General features: G+C 42.6%; 1 protein-coding gene across 1 annotated transcript in view; it reads left to right on the top strand.

Moving 5' to 3' along the window:
* The first annotated feature begins 237 nt into the window (after positions 1-237).
* Positions 238-17,198, top strand: part of LOC150066300 (protein O-mannosyl-transferase TMTC1-like) — a 96,226-nt gene continuing 79,265 nt past the window's right edge. The window contains 5 exon segments of the mRNA XM_090329001.1: positions 238-325; positions 721-1,431; positions 3,657-3,712; positions 3,803-3,926; positions 4,834-5,003. Of these exon segments, the coding sequence (XP_090185127.1) occupies positions 238-325; positions 721-1,431; positions 3,657-3,712; positions 3,803-3,926; positions 4,834-5,003 (1,149 nt within the window).

Here is a 17,198-nt window from a genome sequence, read left to right as displayed (position 1 = left end):
CGCCTCCGTGGTTGCTTTTCTGAGTTGTTTGTCTAAAAGTTTCCAGGAAGAGATTTGACTGTTCACGCCCCTAATGCGTGATTGGAAGTATGTTCAGAGTGTGCTGGGGACATGCTTGAAGTTGATTGGATGTTAGTGTTAAGGAAATAATTGTAATTGGTTAATAGGCCTATTTAAGGTCTATGTTTGAGGAAGTTGGGGTCGACCCAGCATGGCTGTACTAGCTTACTGAATAAAATGCTGCTCGAGAAGAAGTTATCTTTGTCGTGTCCTTCCTTGCCGGCCAAGGGAGTTGCGACAGCTGGTGGCCCCTATGGGGCCGCCCGTACGCCAAGACCTTCATTTCCAGCAGACTTCAGAACTCGAGGTGGTGCACAGGTAAGTTTCCCAGGTAAGGGGAACCAATTAAAGTCCTGGGTGAGCAGGACCAATTAAAGTCCCGGTAAGAGGGACCAATTAAAGTCCCGGTAAGAGGGACCAATTAAAGTCCCAGGTAAGAGGGACCAATTACTTCTACTCTTTTCTGTAGATAAAGAAAGAGCGGGGAGAAACTCCAGTTTTAAGATGGGAGCCTCAGAGTCATCTCAATTAGTTACAGCCTTGGACGCATTATTGCGTGCTAAGAATTTAAAAGTGAAACAAGTACTTTGAGACTGTTCTTGTCAAATGTGGAGGAGGTAGCTCCTTGGTTTTCAGTCTCAGGAAATCTATCTTTGCCAGCTTGGGATAAATTAGGAAACGATTTAGATAGTGCTGACGAGAAGAGTAGACTGGGGCCTGGAGTGAAACCTATATGGAGGTTAGTCAGGAGTTGTCTGGCCGACGAGCGCTGCTCCGGCGCTCTAGTGGAAGGAAAAATAGTGCTGGAGGAATTTAAAGAAGAGAGAACGGCATCCAGGCAGAGTAGTGTGAAAAGTGAAAGGCATATACCCTCTATCTATCCACCACTGCCAAGAGACGGAGACTTGGAGGAGTCTGACCTTGAAGAGTTTCCCGCAGACCCAGGGCCATTGCCTCGATCAAGGTCGAAAAGGGAGGAACTTGGAGAAATGCCTAGGTTAGTTGCTCCTCCCCTGCCAGCCCCTCCTTTTCATGCTGAGGGAACTGGGAGTACTCGCCATGCCCAGGTCTGGCAGCAAGTACAGAATGACCTTTGTTTAGCCTGTCCTGTTTTTGAGGGACCTAATCAGCAGAAATACCATGAGCCATTGGATTATAAGACCATAAAGACCTTAGCGGAGGCAGTGCGGACATATGGTGTGAATACTGCATTTACTCAAGCCCTTGTGGACGGGTTTAGTAGATATTGCATGACCCCAGCAGATTGGGCTTCACTTACCAAAGCATGCCTTAGTCCGGGACAATATCTTGAGTGGAGAGCTTTTGCCATGGAGTTTGCTAATGAACAGGCAGCCAGAAATGTTAATGAGGGTAGACCCTTCTGGAGTTAGGACATGTACACCCTTCAGTATCTCCATGGAATACTCCCATATTTGTTATTAAGAAAAATTAAAAAGAAATCTGGGAAATGGCGACTATTACATGATTTGCGAGCAATTAATAGTCAAATGCAAATCATGGGGCCTGTTCAGCGAGGACTGCCTTTACTTTCTACTTTGCCTCAAGAATGGCCCATAATTGTTCTGGATATAAAAAATTGCTTTTTTTCTATTCCTTTAAATAATAAGGATACTTGTAGGTTTGCATTTACCCTGCCCTCCATTAATCAAGAGAGCCCTAATAAGCGATTTGAATGGGTTGTGTTACCTCAGGGAATGGCCAATAGCCCCACGTTGTGTCAATTGTATGTACATGCAACTTTAATTCCTGTGCGGGAAAAGTTTTCATCAGTACGGTGTTTACACTATATGGATGATATTTTGTTGACTTCCAAAGATCAAAGGGTATTGAATGAGACTTTTATTTTATTAATAAAGTGTCTGGAAAATAAAGGATTATTTATAGCCCCAGAAAAGGTACAGAAGAACAATATTGTACATTATTTGGGAAGTAGAATAACAGCCCAAAAAATTATTCCATTAAATTGGCAGTTGCGAAAAGACAATTTAAAGACCTTGAATAATTTCCAAAAACTTTTGAGAGATATAAATTGGATTCGAACCTCCCTGCCTCTGAGTAATCAGGAGTTGCAACCTTTGTATGAGTTATTGCAAGGCCCATCAGGTTTGGATTCGCCTAGGGAATTAACCCCTGCAGCAAGAAAAGTTTTAGAAACTTTAGAAGAAAAGTTACAACTGGCCTTTCAAAAAAGAATAGAGTTGGGAAAAGAAATTTCTTTAGTTATTTTGGCTTCATCTCAACAGCCTACAGGGGTGTTGTGGCAGGATGGTCCCTTAGCATGGATTCATCCGAAAATATCTCCTGCAAAATCTATCGAATATTATCCCACCGCCGTTGCCAATCTAGCTATTTTGGGAATAAAATTTAGCGTGCAGCATTTTGGCACTCAGCCCAATTTTCTTATAATTCCATATAACAGTCAGCAAATGCAAGTTTTAAGCGCCACCTTTACTGAGTGGGCTGTTTTAATTTGTTCATTTACAGGAAAAATTAATAATCATTATCCAAAAAGTCCAATTTTGCAGTTTTTTAAGGAACACCCTATTATTTTCCCAACTATTACTGCCAGACAACCTATACCTGGAGCCATCAATATTTTTATGGATGGTTCCAAGAATGGAATGGGAGCATATTTGGTTGAAGGCCAAGAGCCTGTTTTATGCCAGTTTCAGCCTGGATCAGCACAGAGAATAGAATTGCAGGTTGTAATTTCTGTTTTTAAAAATTGTCATTTTCCTTTTAATCTTATTTCTGATTCTGCATTTGTAGTTAATACTTTGCAGTTCTTAGAAACTGCAGGACCCATAAATAAAAATAGCACTGTATGTAATTTGTTTATTCAGTTGCAGGAATTAATTTGCACTCATAGAGCCCCCTTTTTTCCATTGCATATTAGTACTCACACTGGTTTACCTGGGCCCTTAAGTTTGGGCAATGATGTAGTGAATAAATGTACACGTATGCAAATGGCCTTTGTTGCTCTTACCCCGGAAATGCAGGCACAAGAATTTCATCATCAATTTCATGTTAATGCTCGCACCTTACAATCTCAATTTAAGCTGTCTCGACAGACAGCCAGACAAATTATTTTAAATTGCCCAAAATGTGTTACCCATCTTCCAGTTGTGCCATTAGGTGTTAATCCCCGTGGTTTACTTCCACTAAAAATTTGGCAAATGAATGTTACCCATGTTATGGAATTTGGAAAGTTAAAATATTTACACGTATCAACTGATACATGTTCTGGAATTATTCATGTGGAGAAACAGCTCATCATGTAATTACTCATTGCTTGGAAGCCTGGGCTTCCTGGGGAATGCCCTACTTATTAAAAACTAATAATGGCCCTGCCTATACTAGTAAACAATTTCTTGCCTTCTGCCAAACCATGGGAGTACAGATTTCTCATGAATTACCATATAATCCTCAAGGGCAAGGCATTGTGGAACGTGCTCATCGCACTTTAAAAATTTATTTACAAAAACAAAAATAGGAAATTGGGCAGAATAGGACACCAAAAGAAAGAATTTCCTTAGCCCTTTTTACCATAATTTTTTTAAATTTGGACACTCAAGGCCACTCCGCTGCAGAGCGGCATACTATTCCAATTGTGGGACTATATAAAGGAATGGTAAAATGGAAAGATATATTAACAGGCCAATGGAATGGGCCAGACCCCGTGCTCTCCTGGGCACGAGGAACTGTTTGTGTGTTTCCACAGAATTCACAAGATCCCATTTGGTTGCCGGAATGCCTGGTGAGAAAAACGCAAGAAGATGGCCGCAAAGAAGATATTACTGATAATACTACTTTGTCCGCTGGTGGAGCCTCGCCTACTATGGGCAGTAATGAAGACCTTCCTGCTTCCAATGCCTGTGACTAATACCTCCAGAGTGTTTTCATACCTTTTTACCAGTAGTAACTCCTTGAAATTGCCATTTTTACCTTATAGTTATGAGAAAGGAAATTATTCGTTATCTGTAATGTTATCTTCATCCTTGTGTTTTACCCTGAATCAATTTTATAGTGATATTTGTATATACTTACAAGAGCATAAGGTAGGAAAGTTTAATAGTACAGAATATCCTAGTGTTAAGAATGGGAATGTGACCAAAACTGTAGTGGTAGAATTTAGTGCTAGAATCCCTATATTTTCTTATAAAGCTTGGAACCCTCCTCCTCCCTTAGTGTATCCAAAATGTGTTAGTCCATTGAATTGGCCCTGGGAATGGACAGGGTGTCAAAGCCCGCAATATTCCTCAATAGGATATGGATTTACCTTTTCTCCTAAAATTCATACTACTGGAAATACTACTTTTATTCCTGAGTCTAAATTTAATTTTCAAGGTACTCGGGAAGATACTGAAAATCCTTTTAATACTTGGCTGTTATGTGGACAATTTGCCTGTACCACAGCAAATGCTTTGGGATTTATTCAAGAGGGAGAAATTTGGTACTGTAACTGCTCCGTTACAGTGAGTAATTCGGTTATACAGAAAGGAACTGCCCTAGTAGGAGAAAGCTTAAATGTCACTTTGAAAAATAATTGTAAATTTAAGACTAAGTATAAAGCTAGTCCTGTATGTATTTGGCCCCCCTTTATGTTTTTAGTTTTTGAAAGTAATTGTATTGGAAATAATTCTTTATTGAATTGTTCTAGTTGTCCCTGCTTTTTAAGTCAGTGTTGGAATGCTAGTGAGTTTAATTCTGTTGTAGTTATGCGTTTGCCAACATTTATTCCTGTTCCTGTAGAAGTGTCTGAGAAGGATTTAATTGTGCGGTTGAAGAGACCTCGTCGTGATCTTGGAATCACTGCTTTGGTGGTCCTGGTTTCTTCATTACTCGCCACCGCCGCAGCCAGCGCCGCCGCGTTAGTCACCACAGTTCAGACCGCAACTACCGTGAATACCCTGTCCGAGGCGGTATCTCAAACTATGGACACGCAGTTACAGATTAACTAGCATTTGGCATGAGGTGTCATGTTATTGAATCAAAGAGCAGACTTACTTCAGGAACAAGTTGATTTGATGTTTTCCTATACTCAATTGTCTTGTGTGGGTATAGGCACTGGGTTGTGTATTACTTCTTTACCCTATTATAATTATTCTCGAGCAGCGAATTTGTCCAGACAATTAGGAAATATGTTGAGAGAATCTTGGTCCAAGAATTTTGAGAATTTAACCACTCAACTTCGCTATGAAATTATAATTGTAAATTCTACCCGTGTTAATATTGCTACAGTTGAAGATTTTGTAAATTGAATTTCCAACTCCTTTAATTGGGTCAAGGAGTGGGCTGGATATGTGTCTTTGATTGTAATATTATGTGTGAGTTTTGTTTTATTTTGTTGGTTTGTTGTAATCATGTATAGACAACTTCAGGCACAGAGGAGACGTGATAAGTATATTGTGAAACAAACTCTTATTGCTCTGGAATCGAATCTCTCCCCCCAGGTTTGGCTGGGTATGCTGGATCAGTAGTCAAGGACGGGTAAGTGTAGAGATTGATCTTGGTATCAACCTAAGACAGACTCCGATACTTAAGCATCGGATGTTAATGACGGGTAAGAACCAAGAGGCATCTCTCCAACCTAAGACAGGCATGATCCCTTACCTTCTTCAGAGCAAGAGGGACGTCCGAAGGTTCGGCCGGCCTCCGGATTTCCACTCTGGTTTTGTTTTATTTTGGCCAAAAGAAAAAAGGGGGAGATGTAGAGAGCCATTGCAATCGCCATTACAAGATGGCGCTGACATCCGCCTCCGTGGTTGCTTTTCTGAGTTGTTTGTCTAAAAGTTTCCAGGAAGAGATTTGACTGTTCACGCCCCTAATGCGTGATTGGAAGTATGTTCAGAGTGTGCTGGAGACATGCTTGTAGTTGATTGGATGTTAGTGTTAAGGAAATAATTGTAATTGGTTAATAGGCCTATTTAAGGTCTATGTTTGAGGAAGTTGGGGTCGACCCAGCATAGCTGTACTAGCTTACTGAATAAACTGCTGCTCGAGAAGAAGTTATCTTTGTCGTGTCCTTCCTTGCCGGCCCAGGGAGTCGCGACACATGTCCTTCTACTTCTGTCTTTTCTCATTAAATACCTAAGAGGCTACTATATATCTTTTTTTATTTGTTTGTTTAAGTGGATTCTTAAAGTATATCTTTAGGTTCCTGGCTTGTGGGGAGCCGGAGCGGCCGCCATTACAAGATGGCGCCTGTTCCCTGCCTCGCTCCTTGTAAACAACTTCTTAGTTCTCCTTATTTGGTATGTGAGTGCGGAGCCTTTGCTCGTTCCACTGAGTCTGCGCGTATGACGTCAGAGGCCTGACCAATCCCGAGTTTTAAAATGGCCCTGGCAACAGAGCAGCCAATGGCAAAAGCCCCGTGTTCCTTGATTGTATATAAGCAGCTGCATTTCCCTGCCCCGGGCCCCACTGCTTCAGCTCTCCCTTCAATCAAGTTGCTCTTCAATAAAGCGTGATATGAGAAGGATCCTCGGTGGTGTCCGTTCTTCCCTGCTGGTCAGGGGTGTCGGGCGCCGCAACTGGTGCCGAGACCCGGGACCTGCGGAGGGGCCGAAGAGGATCCAGAACTTGACATGTGAAGAGGACTCCTTCTAGGTATGTTGTTCTGGGAGATTCCTGTCTGGGTGCTTATTATTGTTCTTCCTCTGTGGTTTGTGTTTCTTATTGTTTGCTTTTGCGCACTCGGGTGTGATAGACCGCGAGCCTAGAGAGCTTCTCGGTCTAGGTGAAAGTAAGCCCGGGGTAGGTAACTCGGTCTTTCACTTTGTTTCACCCGCTTGGGTTAGCCCTCTAAGAGTAACATCAGTATGGGTAACTCTTCAGGAAGTGCGTGCCATACAAGGGACTTCTGTGCCCCCTTATAGGCCCTTCTTAAACAGCGGCACAATAAATAAAGTGTTAACAGACATTGAGACACACGCCCCGTGGTTTGCGGTGTCTGGAGATCTCTCACTGGTCTGTTGGGATAAATTAGGCCGGGACCTGGATAGAGCTCAAGAAAAGGGAGAGGTCTCCGGCGCCACGTTGCCCATGTGGAGAATGGTGCGCGCTTGTTTGGAGGAGGGCAGAAATACTGATATCATTAAAGAAGGGAGGAAGGTATTAATTAAGCACCAGGATAGTCTCTCGGAGTCATCGTACAGGGAAGGAGAGACCACCAAGAGTGGAGTAAAATATAAGAGAAAACAAAAGAAAAGAATTGAGGGACTGCAGCCCTCACAAAGTACAGTGCAGGAGGAGGAGAGAGGAGAAAAGAAAAAACAGGAGGGACCAAGGAGCTCCCTCTACCCGTCCTTGAAGGAATTTCAGGATGATAACCAGTTCTCTGCCCTGACTTTACATGATCAGGATGCAGGAGAATCAGATCAAAGCACAGAAAATGAGGGGGAAGGGCCCCCGGAGGAACTAAGTTCAAATGAAGAGGAAGAATTAGAGGAGCAAGCTGCCAGGTATGAGGCAGACAGATATGGCCCCTGGGGAGGACTAGGCACGGGGAGTGGCCAGGATGTTATTCGCCCTGCCCCCTCTGCCCCGCCCCCCTACGTCCCAAAAAAGGGAAGTTCCTTTATTAAGGCCCGCACCTGGTCTCAGTTGGCCTCTGCTTTTCCTGTTTTTGAGGATTCCCTTACGGGACAGAGAGTTTTTGAGCCAGTTTCTTATAAAGCTTTAAAGGATCTCATGGCTGCTGTACAAAATTATGGCCATTCTGCAAATTACACCATTGCTTTGGTTCGTCGATTGCAGACTACCAGCATGACTCCAACGGACTGGTATGAGGTTGGACATTCTTGCCTGACGCATGGCCAGAACCTTGATTATTGTGCTTCCGCAGCAGATTTGGCCGCTGCCCGACATAGGGAGAATGCACTGGCGGGCCGTCCTCACTGGTCAGCTGAAATGTTATTAGGAAAAGGCCCTTATGCAGCGGACCAGACTGGGTACCCTAATGAGGTTTAGCAACAAATTAATAATATTTTTTACACGGCTTGGAAGTCTCTTGCCAGTCGAGGGGAACGCCGTGGTAACCTTACCAAAGTTGTTCAAAAACCTACCGAGCCTTTTACAGATTTTGTTAGGCGAGTCTTAGAAACTGCAGATAAATTGTTTGGGGACCCAGAGGATCACATGCTCTTAATTCAACAAATTATTTTTGAACAAAGCCTCCCTAAATGCCAAAAGGCTATTATTCCTATAAAAGACAAGCCCTTACAAGATTGGATTAGGGCCTGTCGGGAGGTGGGAGCCCCTGTGAGCTTGGATAAAATTGTTGCTGCGGTAGCTGAGACCACTAGAATTAATTCAGGATTATGCTTCAATTGTCAACAGCCAGGACATTTCAAAAGACAGTGTCCCAATTTAAAATATTCAAAGCAGAGGCCCCCTCGTGAACCGGGACTTTGTCCACGATGTAAAAAGGGAAAACATTGGGCAAATGAGTGCAGATCAGTTAAAGATGTGAATGGACAGCCTATCCCACAACCTCAGGCCTTGGAGCCAAAAAACGGGCAGAGGGGCCCATTGCCCCAGGGCCCGCAAAATCAGGGGATTTGGTGCCAGGAAACTTATCAGAGGCCCTCACCTCATCTCCAACAGCTATTTGTTCCCGCAGAGCAACCGCAGGATCTGCAGGGCTGGACCTCCGTGCCACCGCCGGAGTGGTCATAACTGAGGACATGGGGGCTCAACTCATAACTACTGACCTAATGGGCCCCCTCCCTGAAAATATGGTGGGAATAGTGTTGGGACGCGCTTCCAATACTATGAAAGGCCTTGTAGTGTTCCCTGGAGTTGTTGACCCTAATTACAGGGGAGCCATCCAAGTCCTCTGTTCAGTCTCTCGAGGGGTCATTTCAGTGGCTCCTGGAGATCGAGTTGCTCAATTAATTTTAGTGCCTTCCCATCATCAAGTTTCCCCGGTGCAAGAAAAGGAATGAAGTTTAAGTACCTCAGGAGCAGACCTTGTCTGCTTGTCCATGGCCTTAAATAACCGTCCCATGTTAACATTAACAATTGAAGGAAGGACCTTTAATGGTCTGGTGGACACGGGAGCGGACCGGAGTATCATCCAAATAACTCAATGGCCAAAGACATGGCCCCTACAATTTTCTTCACAAACCCTGCAAGGTTTAGGTTATGCAGATACTCCTCGGGTCAGCTCAAAACAGTTGACCTGGTCCACAGAGGAAGGTCAAAAAGGAAAATTTCAGCCATTTGTCCTCCAGGTCCCAGTTAATTTGTGGGGCCGGGATATCCAACAGCAAATGGGTTTAATTCTAACTACTGATTATTCTTCAACAGCACAAACTATAATGAAAAATCAGGGCTTTGTCCCTACTGGTGGGTTAGGAAAATATTTACAGGGCCGGCATGCCCCTGTGGAGCCAGTTGCCAATAAAGACAAGCAAGGCTTGGGTTTTTCTTGGGGGTCACTGAAAATTTAGCCTCCGCCAGTCCAACACCCATACCCTGGTTAACAAATAAAGCGGTGTGGGTGCCTCAGTGGCCCCTGTCCCAAGAAAAACTGGAGGCTATAACTCAATTGGTACAGGAACAACTAAGGTTGGGACATGTGGAGCCTTCTGTTTCTCCATGGAATAGCCCTATTTTTGTTATTAAAAAGGCCTCAGGCAAGTGGAGATTATTACATGATCTCAGAGCCATTAATGCTCAAATGGAAATATTAGGGTCAGTCCAACGCGGCCTCCCACTGCTTTCTGCTTTGCCCCAAAAGTGGCCCATTATATCTATTGATATTAAGGACTGTTTCTTTTCTATTCCTTTGCATCCCAGGGATAGAGAACGTTTTGCTTTTACCCTGCCTTCTGTTAATCATGAACAACCTGATGCGCGATTTCAGTGGAGGGTTCTTCCACAAGGAATGGCTAATAGCCCTACAATATGCCAACTATATGTTGACACAGTTCTTTTCCCTGTGAGACAGCAATTTCCCATTGTTAGAATTCTTCACTATATGAATGATATTCTAATAGCTGCCCCTGAGCAGAATATCCTTTTTCAAGTATTTAGTAAATTATCTAAACTCCTTGCAAAGGCAGGCTTAAACTTGGCACCAGAAAAGGTGCAATTTTCAGAAAAGGTTCAGTTTTTAGGTTCCATAATTTCTCCCATAGCTGTGACACCCCAAAAGGTCGTCTTGAAAACAAATCATTTGCATACCCTTCATGATTTTCAAAAATTAATGGGGGACGTAAATTGGGTCCGAAATTTTCTTAATGTCCCTCGCTCTGAATTATTGCCCCTCTTTTCCTTATTGGAGGGAGACCCGGATGTTACCTCACCTAGAAAATTGACTGTTCAGGCTAAGAGTTCCATTCAGCGTCTTGAACAGGCCATAGAAAATGCACAACTTTTGCGCGTAAATCCATCAGCGCCAATCTTACTGTGTATATTTAAAACAAAGAATTATCCTACAGGAGTATTATGGCAAGAAGGCCCATTGTTATGGTTGCATGGAAATTCTTATGGCTTAAAAACTATTCAGTATTTTCCAGAATTAGTTGCTTTGTTAGCTCTTACAGGTTGCAAAGTGTGTTTGACTCACTTTGCAAAATTTCCTGACAAATTAATTATTCCTTATACCCGGCAACAAGTACAAATATTGGCTGCCTCTGTTGACTGGTGGGCAGTTTTGGTGTGCTCCTTTCCAAATATAATTGACAATCATTATCCCAAACATCCACTGCTGAATTTTGTGCGTGAAGATTGGGTGTATTTCCCCAAAGTTACGGAAAGACTGCCTCTGAGTAATGCCCTAATTATATTTACAGATGGGTCAAAAACAGGCCAAGGTGCCTATGTAGTTCAAGGAAAAGAGCCAGTAACTTTAAATTTTCGACCAGAAACTCCACAAGTAGTTGAATGTCTAACAGTTTTAGAAGTATTCGGGAAATTTCCTGAGCCTTTTAACCTATATTCTGATTCACAATATGTAGTTAATGCAGTGGCATCCCTGGAAGTCGCCGCCTCCATAAAAGGTAGCAGTACAGTTTCAAATATATTATCCCAACTTCAGAGTTTAATTTTACAAAGGAAAAATCCTTTTTTCATTGGTCATATTCGGGCACATACTGGCTTACCTGGTCCCATGTCAGAGGCCAATGCCTTAGTGGATTTGACTGCCAGAGCCCTGGTGGGCCTTTCCCATAATTCTGTTCAATTAGCACGAGATTTTCATCAACTTTATCATGTTTCTGCAAAAACCCTTCGTTATAAGTTTTCCATTTCACGCCAACAGGCTAGAGAAATTGTTAAAGCTTGTCAATCCTGTGTAGCATATCACCCCTCTTTCATAATTGGAGTTAATCCTAGAGGCCTTTGCTCTAATGCCTTATGGCAAATGGATGTTACCCATGTGCCTGAGTTTGGCCGAACAAAATATGTTCATGTTTCTGTGGATACTTTCTCTGGCATAATGCATGCCACGGCCCTTACAGGGGAAAGGGTGTCCCATGTTAAAGTTCATTGCTTGGAAGCCTGGGCAGCATGGGGAAAACCATTAAAATTGAAAACAGATAATGGCCCTGCTTATGCCTCTGCCGGATTTCACTCCTTTTGCACTCAAATGCAGGTAGTTCATTCTACTGGCCTCCCTTACAATCCCCAGGGTCAGGGAATTGTGGAACGCGCCAATAGAACACTTAAACAACTTTTATTTAAACAAAAGGAGGGAATAGGCCGAGGTGCCTTCCCCAGAGAAAGGCTGGCCATTGCACTGTTTACCTTAAATTATGTAACAGTGGATGACAATGGACAATCAGCTGCTGATCGGCATGCTGGCAAAATGGCAATACCACCCACACAAAAAGTAATGTGGAAAAATGTTATCGATAATAAATGGTATGGACCGGATCCTGTAATTCAGAGATCCAGGGGAGCTGTTTGTGTTTTTCCACAGGGACAGGAATCCCCCCATTGGGTGCCGCAGCGCCTCGTAAGGATATTGGAGGAAAATCAAACACCTAAAGAGGATGATGCGAAACAAAATCCTGGGAATAACCCTGTTAATAATTCTTCTGCTGCCACGACTTTGGATGAAGAGACAGAAGGGAAAAAGCAACAAGGAAAAGATGATGTGGGCAGTGATGAAGACCTTTCCATTACCAATGCCTGTGACTAATGCTTCTTCCGTTTTCCCCTTTGTGCCACCAATTCTTCCTTGCAACTTCCCTAGGACTGCAAGGTTCCCTATGCCTTACCCTGTCAAAAAATCTGTCCTTCTGTGTTAGGCTGGTTTCTCAAAAATTGGGTCGCTCTGATTAATCTATAGTTCTGGCAAGGGAAGGGTTGTGGGGTGTTCTGCACTTGTTCCAGAGGCGGACCTTCCTGTTTATGTTTTTACTCTTTAAAGCTTCAAGTAATGATAGTATTTTAAATTGTTCTGCCATAGAGTGTAAATTGAGTCAATGCTGGAGCCGTTGCCTACATTTGTTCCAGTTCCTGTGAATGTTTGTTGCAGTTTGTTTTGGGTTTTGTGTCTTTAGCCTTTGGTTGCTCTGCCGAATGAGGTCTCGCAATAAGAGAGAGAGAGCAATGCTTGTTCATGCACTCACTGCCTTGGAGCAGGGACACTCCCCCAAAATTTGGCTTGCAGCTTTAAAGGCCAACTAAAACTGCCCTGTACTGCCTTTGCACCCTCGAGACCTTAGTCTATTGCATGAGGAATAGGAGTATAGGCAGCCAAGAGTTGTGAAATGATGGACAAAGTACCACTCCTGACCCTAACAGGTCAGGGAGAGCATGTGCGTCAGCATATGGGTCTGCGCCCCTAGCCCATCTCCACAAAGGGAAAAGAGGACCTGAAGGGGAGGGATCCAGAGTTGATCGCCTGGGTCACTCCTCTAGAGTAGGACCTCAAGTTTTACTTTGGAGGACAGCACCTCTACTCTCTTCACAACAGGTATGTTGGCCTGCTGCGTTAAAACAAAAAGGGGGAGATGTGGGGAGCCGGAGCGGCTGCCATTACAAGATGGCGCCTGTTCCCTGCCTCGCTCCTTGTAAACAACTTCTTAGTTCTCCTTATTTGGTATGTGAGTGCGGAGCCTTTGCTCGTTTCACTGAGTCTGCGCGTATGACGTCAGAGGCCTGACCAATCCCGAGTTTTAAAATGGCCCTGGCAACAGAGCAGCCAATGGCAAAAGCCCCGTGTTCCTTGATTGTATATAAGCAGCTGCATTTCCCTGCCCCGGGCCCCTCTGCTTCAGCTCTCCCTTCAATCAAGTTGCTCTTCAATAAAGCGTGATACGAGAAGGATCCTCGGTGGTGTCCGTTCTTCCCTGCTGGTCAGGGGTGTCGGGCGCCGCACTGGCTAAATTAAATAAGGAGTATGAGTCTCAAGTGACCACACCACAGCCATAGGGGCTCTCCTGAACCCACTACCCCCAGAGAGCTGTGGGATTGTCACAGTGGTCCTTACTGAAGTCCTGTTCTTCAGAAACTCTCCTGGTCTATGGTTTTGAGGAATGATTTATGTCATCCATTGCAATGTGATAAAGATGACTTCAATCTGTATCCCTCTCAAACAATTTCAAGGGTCACCCTCTCACTTGGAAGCCGTTCTAGTTCCTCAGAGGACAAAATACTTACCTGCTGTGACCCCCCATTCCTCTCTTCCCTCTCCTGGGTTGTGATTATGCTGTTTCATCACCCTGCTACCCTCACTCTTCGGGCACAGTGGAGGTCTTTGCTATGCTTTCCACTTCCATCACAATCTTCCTATCCAAGATCTGCTTGCACTGTCCTTCACATGACCTTGGCAAAAGGCTGCCCTCATTGGCCTTCCTAGCTTTTATACTTAAGTTTTTATGATGGCTTAATAATACTTCCTTTGCCTTCTTGAATTTGTCTCCTCCAAATGCTTTTTGTGACTTTTGTCCATGTCTTTATCTTGTTTATGTCACCCTGATCCAGGAATAAGTTAATTTTTCTTTGCTAAGATTTTTGTTTAATTCAAATACAGATAAAATAATAAAAAATGACAATATCATAGTGTTGGAATGATTGAATGAGTTAATACAATCCAGAAGTTTAAATTATGTCTGGTGCAAAATGCTTTTGTCAAGTAGTTATTATTTTTGTCCTTTCTGAGTTGGTGGAAAGAGCTCACAGGCCCTTCCTCTGGGCTTTCTCCTCTCCTACCTCTTGAAATGTGTCTCTTTGGATTCAATCCACTCAGAGTCTGAAACTCTGCTCTACTGCGTATATTAATTGTTCTACTTGGCCCTAAATACTTAGCAGCTGACATGTTAAAATAGATTAATATAGTTATTTAAATTACATTGTTCATCCAATTGAGGAATTTAATGCAGTTTAAGCTAGACTTACAATGACACAGCTTATCCTAAGAACCTACAATGTGATGCTGAGGCCTTTATGTGAGTATTTTTTCTAACACTTGCAACAACCTTCCATGGTGGAGAATTAGTATGTCAGTATCCTACCAAAGGAGCCTAAATGCTGGAATCCTTAAGAGCCTTATCACTTTAGGCCACAGATCTACCAAAAGGTGGTGTGAGATGGCATCAGTTGGGGCCCGGAGTTTGGCCTAGTGGCAGAGTGCTTGCCCAGCATGCACGAAGACCCGGGTTCAATTCCTCCGTACCACATATATAGAAAAAAGTTGGAAGTGGTGCTGAGGCTCAAATGGTAGAGCTCTAGCCTTGAGAAAGTCCAAAGACAGTGCTCAGGCCCTGAGTTCAAGCCCAGGACTGGCAAAAAAAAGAAGAAGAAGAAGAAAAGATGTCTTCAGTTTGGGACTCTAAGGGCCAGAAGTCTCAGAGGATGGCACTGGTCCATAGCAAGTCCTGAGAAGGGTCTTCCCTGGTGGATTCTCCTGGATGACCAGAACCAGAGGTGGGAAGGCTTGAGAAAGGGGGCTCATTACTTTGCAGCTCCACAAAGCAAGGTTAGTAGGAAATAACTGGAGACATTTTCTATGTGGAGATGTGTAGATCGCCTCCTAAGACAAAGGCAAGTTCTGATACATGTGTAAGGACCAATGGAAGCTCTTGGCATTAGTATTACTTAGGCTATTTTACAAGAATCTGATTGGTGATTTGGGGTGTAGCTTGGTAGTTATTGAGTTTATTTGTATTCCTAGGAGCATACAAGCAAATATGGGCTCAGCTGATTGCATTTAGCTTTCTTTATTGTTTCTTTCTTTCAAGATTTTTGGACCAGTCTTGACATGTGTGTTCATGCACACATATGTGTGTTTGTGTATGTATGTGTGTGTATGTGTGATTATTTTGTCTTTTTGCTAATGGCCATACTAGAGAAATAGGATGTTTTTCTGTTAATTAAGACAATAATAGTAAATGATGGCTATGCACTTCCCTTTCTGAAACTGTAGTTCTCAATTTAATTCTAATTTCACTGAAAAAAAATGTGTCTTTTGAGAATCAGGTGTTAACCCCATATACTAAGAAATTTTTGCCTTTTTTCAGTTTTTGATAGCTCCTGTAAATGTTAAATAGTTAAAGGGATCACACACTTTTCTGAAAACAAATCCCTCAGAAGTGATACTAATGACAGTGATTTTAAACATTTTGAAGACTATATAATTTTTAAGATTTTATTAACATTGATTTTTACATCGTATTTCAAATGTCATGTTTAACAAACAAGTATTCAAGAAAGGAATCTCTATATGCAGTCACTAACACATAGATTTTAGAACATAATTAAAATTAAGCTGAGGGTTTATATGTCATAGATACCTATGAATCTATTTTATAAAACAATATGTCTAGAGAGTATATATATATATATCTCATCATTGATTTTTATGTCTATGCAGTTGTGTATGCGTCTCCAAGACCATGACCATATCCTTGGGTACCCAAATATTGAGCCATTGCTCTTATACTGTTTTGTTTCGATCTAATATCCACATATCAAGGAGACCATGCACCTTTTGTTCCTTTGGTTTTGACTTATCTCACTCAACATGATTCACTCCAGTTTCATACACTTCCCTGCAAATGCCATTATTTCATCTTCTCTGTTGGCTATGTAGAATTTATATATATATTATGTATATAACATTTTTGTATCCGTTCATCTGCAATAGGGCATCTGGATTGTTTCCATCACTTGGTTATTGTGATAGTGCAGAGATAAACATGGCTGAGCAGGTGTCCTTGTCATATCCTGGGTTATGATTCTCAGGATATATGCACAGGAGTGGTATGGTGGGATGGTAGAGAAGGTCTATTTTCAGTTTTTTAAGAAACCTCCAAACTGCCTTCCAGAGTGGCTGAACTAGTTTACATTCCCACCAGCAGTGTAGTAGGATTCCTTTTTCTCTACAACCCCACCAGCATCTGTCATTGTCTGAGTTCAATATCTTGGCCATTCTTGTTGGGGTAAGGTAGTATCTTAGGGTTGTTTTTATTTGCATTTCCTTTATGATCATGGATGATGAGCATTTTTTCATATTTTTGCCAGGTAAAACCATTCTTACTCATTATTGTATTTCAGTATAGGCTCCTTTTGTTTGGAGAAATAGTGATAAAGAAAATAACTCAAATGATTTGCCAAAAAAGCAAATGAAATTATTACCAATTTTCCCAAATCTACAGTTGTATTAAGAAAGCAATTTCAGAACTACTGAAATTTTCATGTATTCAAAAGCCTGCCTGATAGTAAATATACGTTTAGGAATGTAATACCACTGAGTGAAGAACACATTTAAACATTCCTAGTCTGGATTTAGAATACTCTGAGCTCATGTTTGTTGCTCTTTGGCATGAGTTGCCCATGGCAGGGAAGAAATGAAAATTTGGAATATAAGAATAACACTGGTGAATGCATGGACATCAGCCTGCATGATTCTTCCTATTGAGCAAGTAAGCTTTTCTCATTTCCTCAGAGAAGAAGGAAGGGAACCAGGCACTGTGGCTTATGCCTGTAATCCTAGCTACTCAGGAAGCTTATATCTGAGGATCGTGGTTCAAGGCCAGCTTGGGCACTAAAGAATGTGAGACTCATCTTCAGTTAACCACTAGAAAACTGGAAGTGGGGCTGGGTTCCAGGGGTAAGGCGGCAGACTTGAGCTGAAGAGCTCAGGGACCACACCCGGGCCT

This window comes from Megascapheus bottae, chromosome 2 (genome assembly GCF_031878675.1).
Source record: "Megascapheus bottae isolate mThoBot1 chromosome 2, mThoBot2.hap1, whole genome shotgun sequence".
Classification (NCBI taxonomy): Eukaryota; Metazoa; Chordata; class Mammalia; order Rodentia; family Geomyidae; genus Megascapheus; species Megascapheus bottae.
Note: the sequence above shows the minus strand (reverse complement) of the source record. Positions and strands in the feature narration are given on the sequence as shown.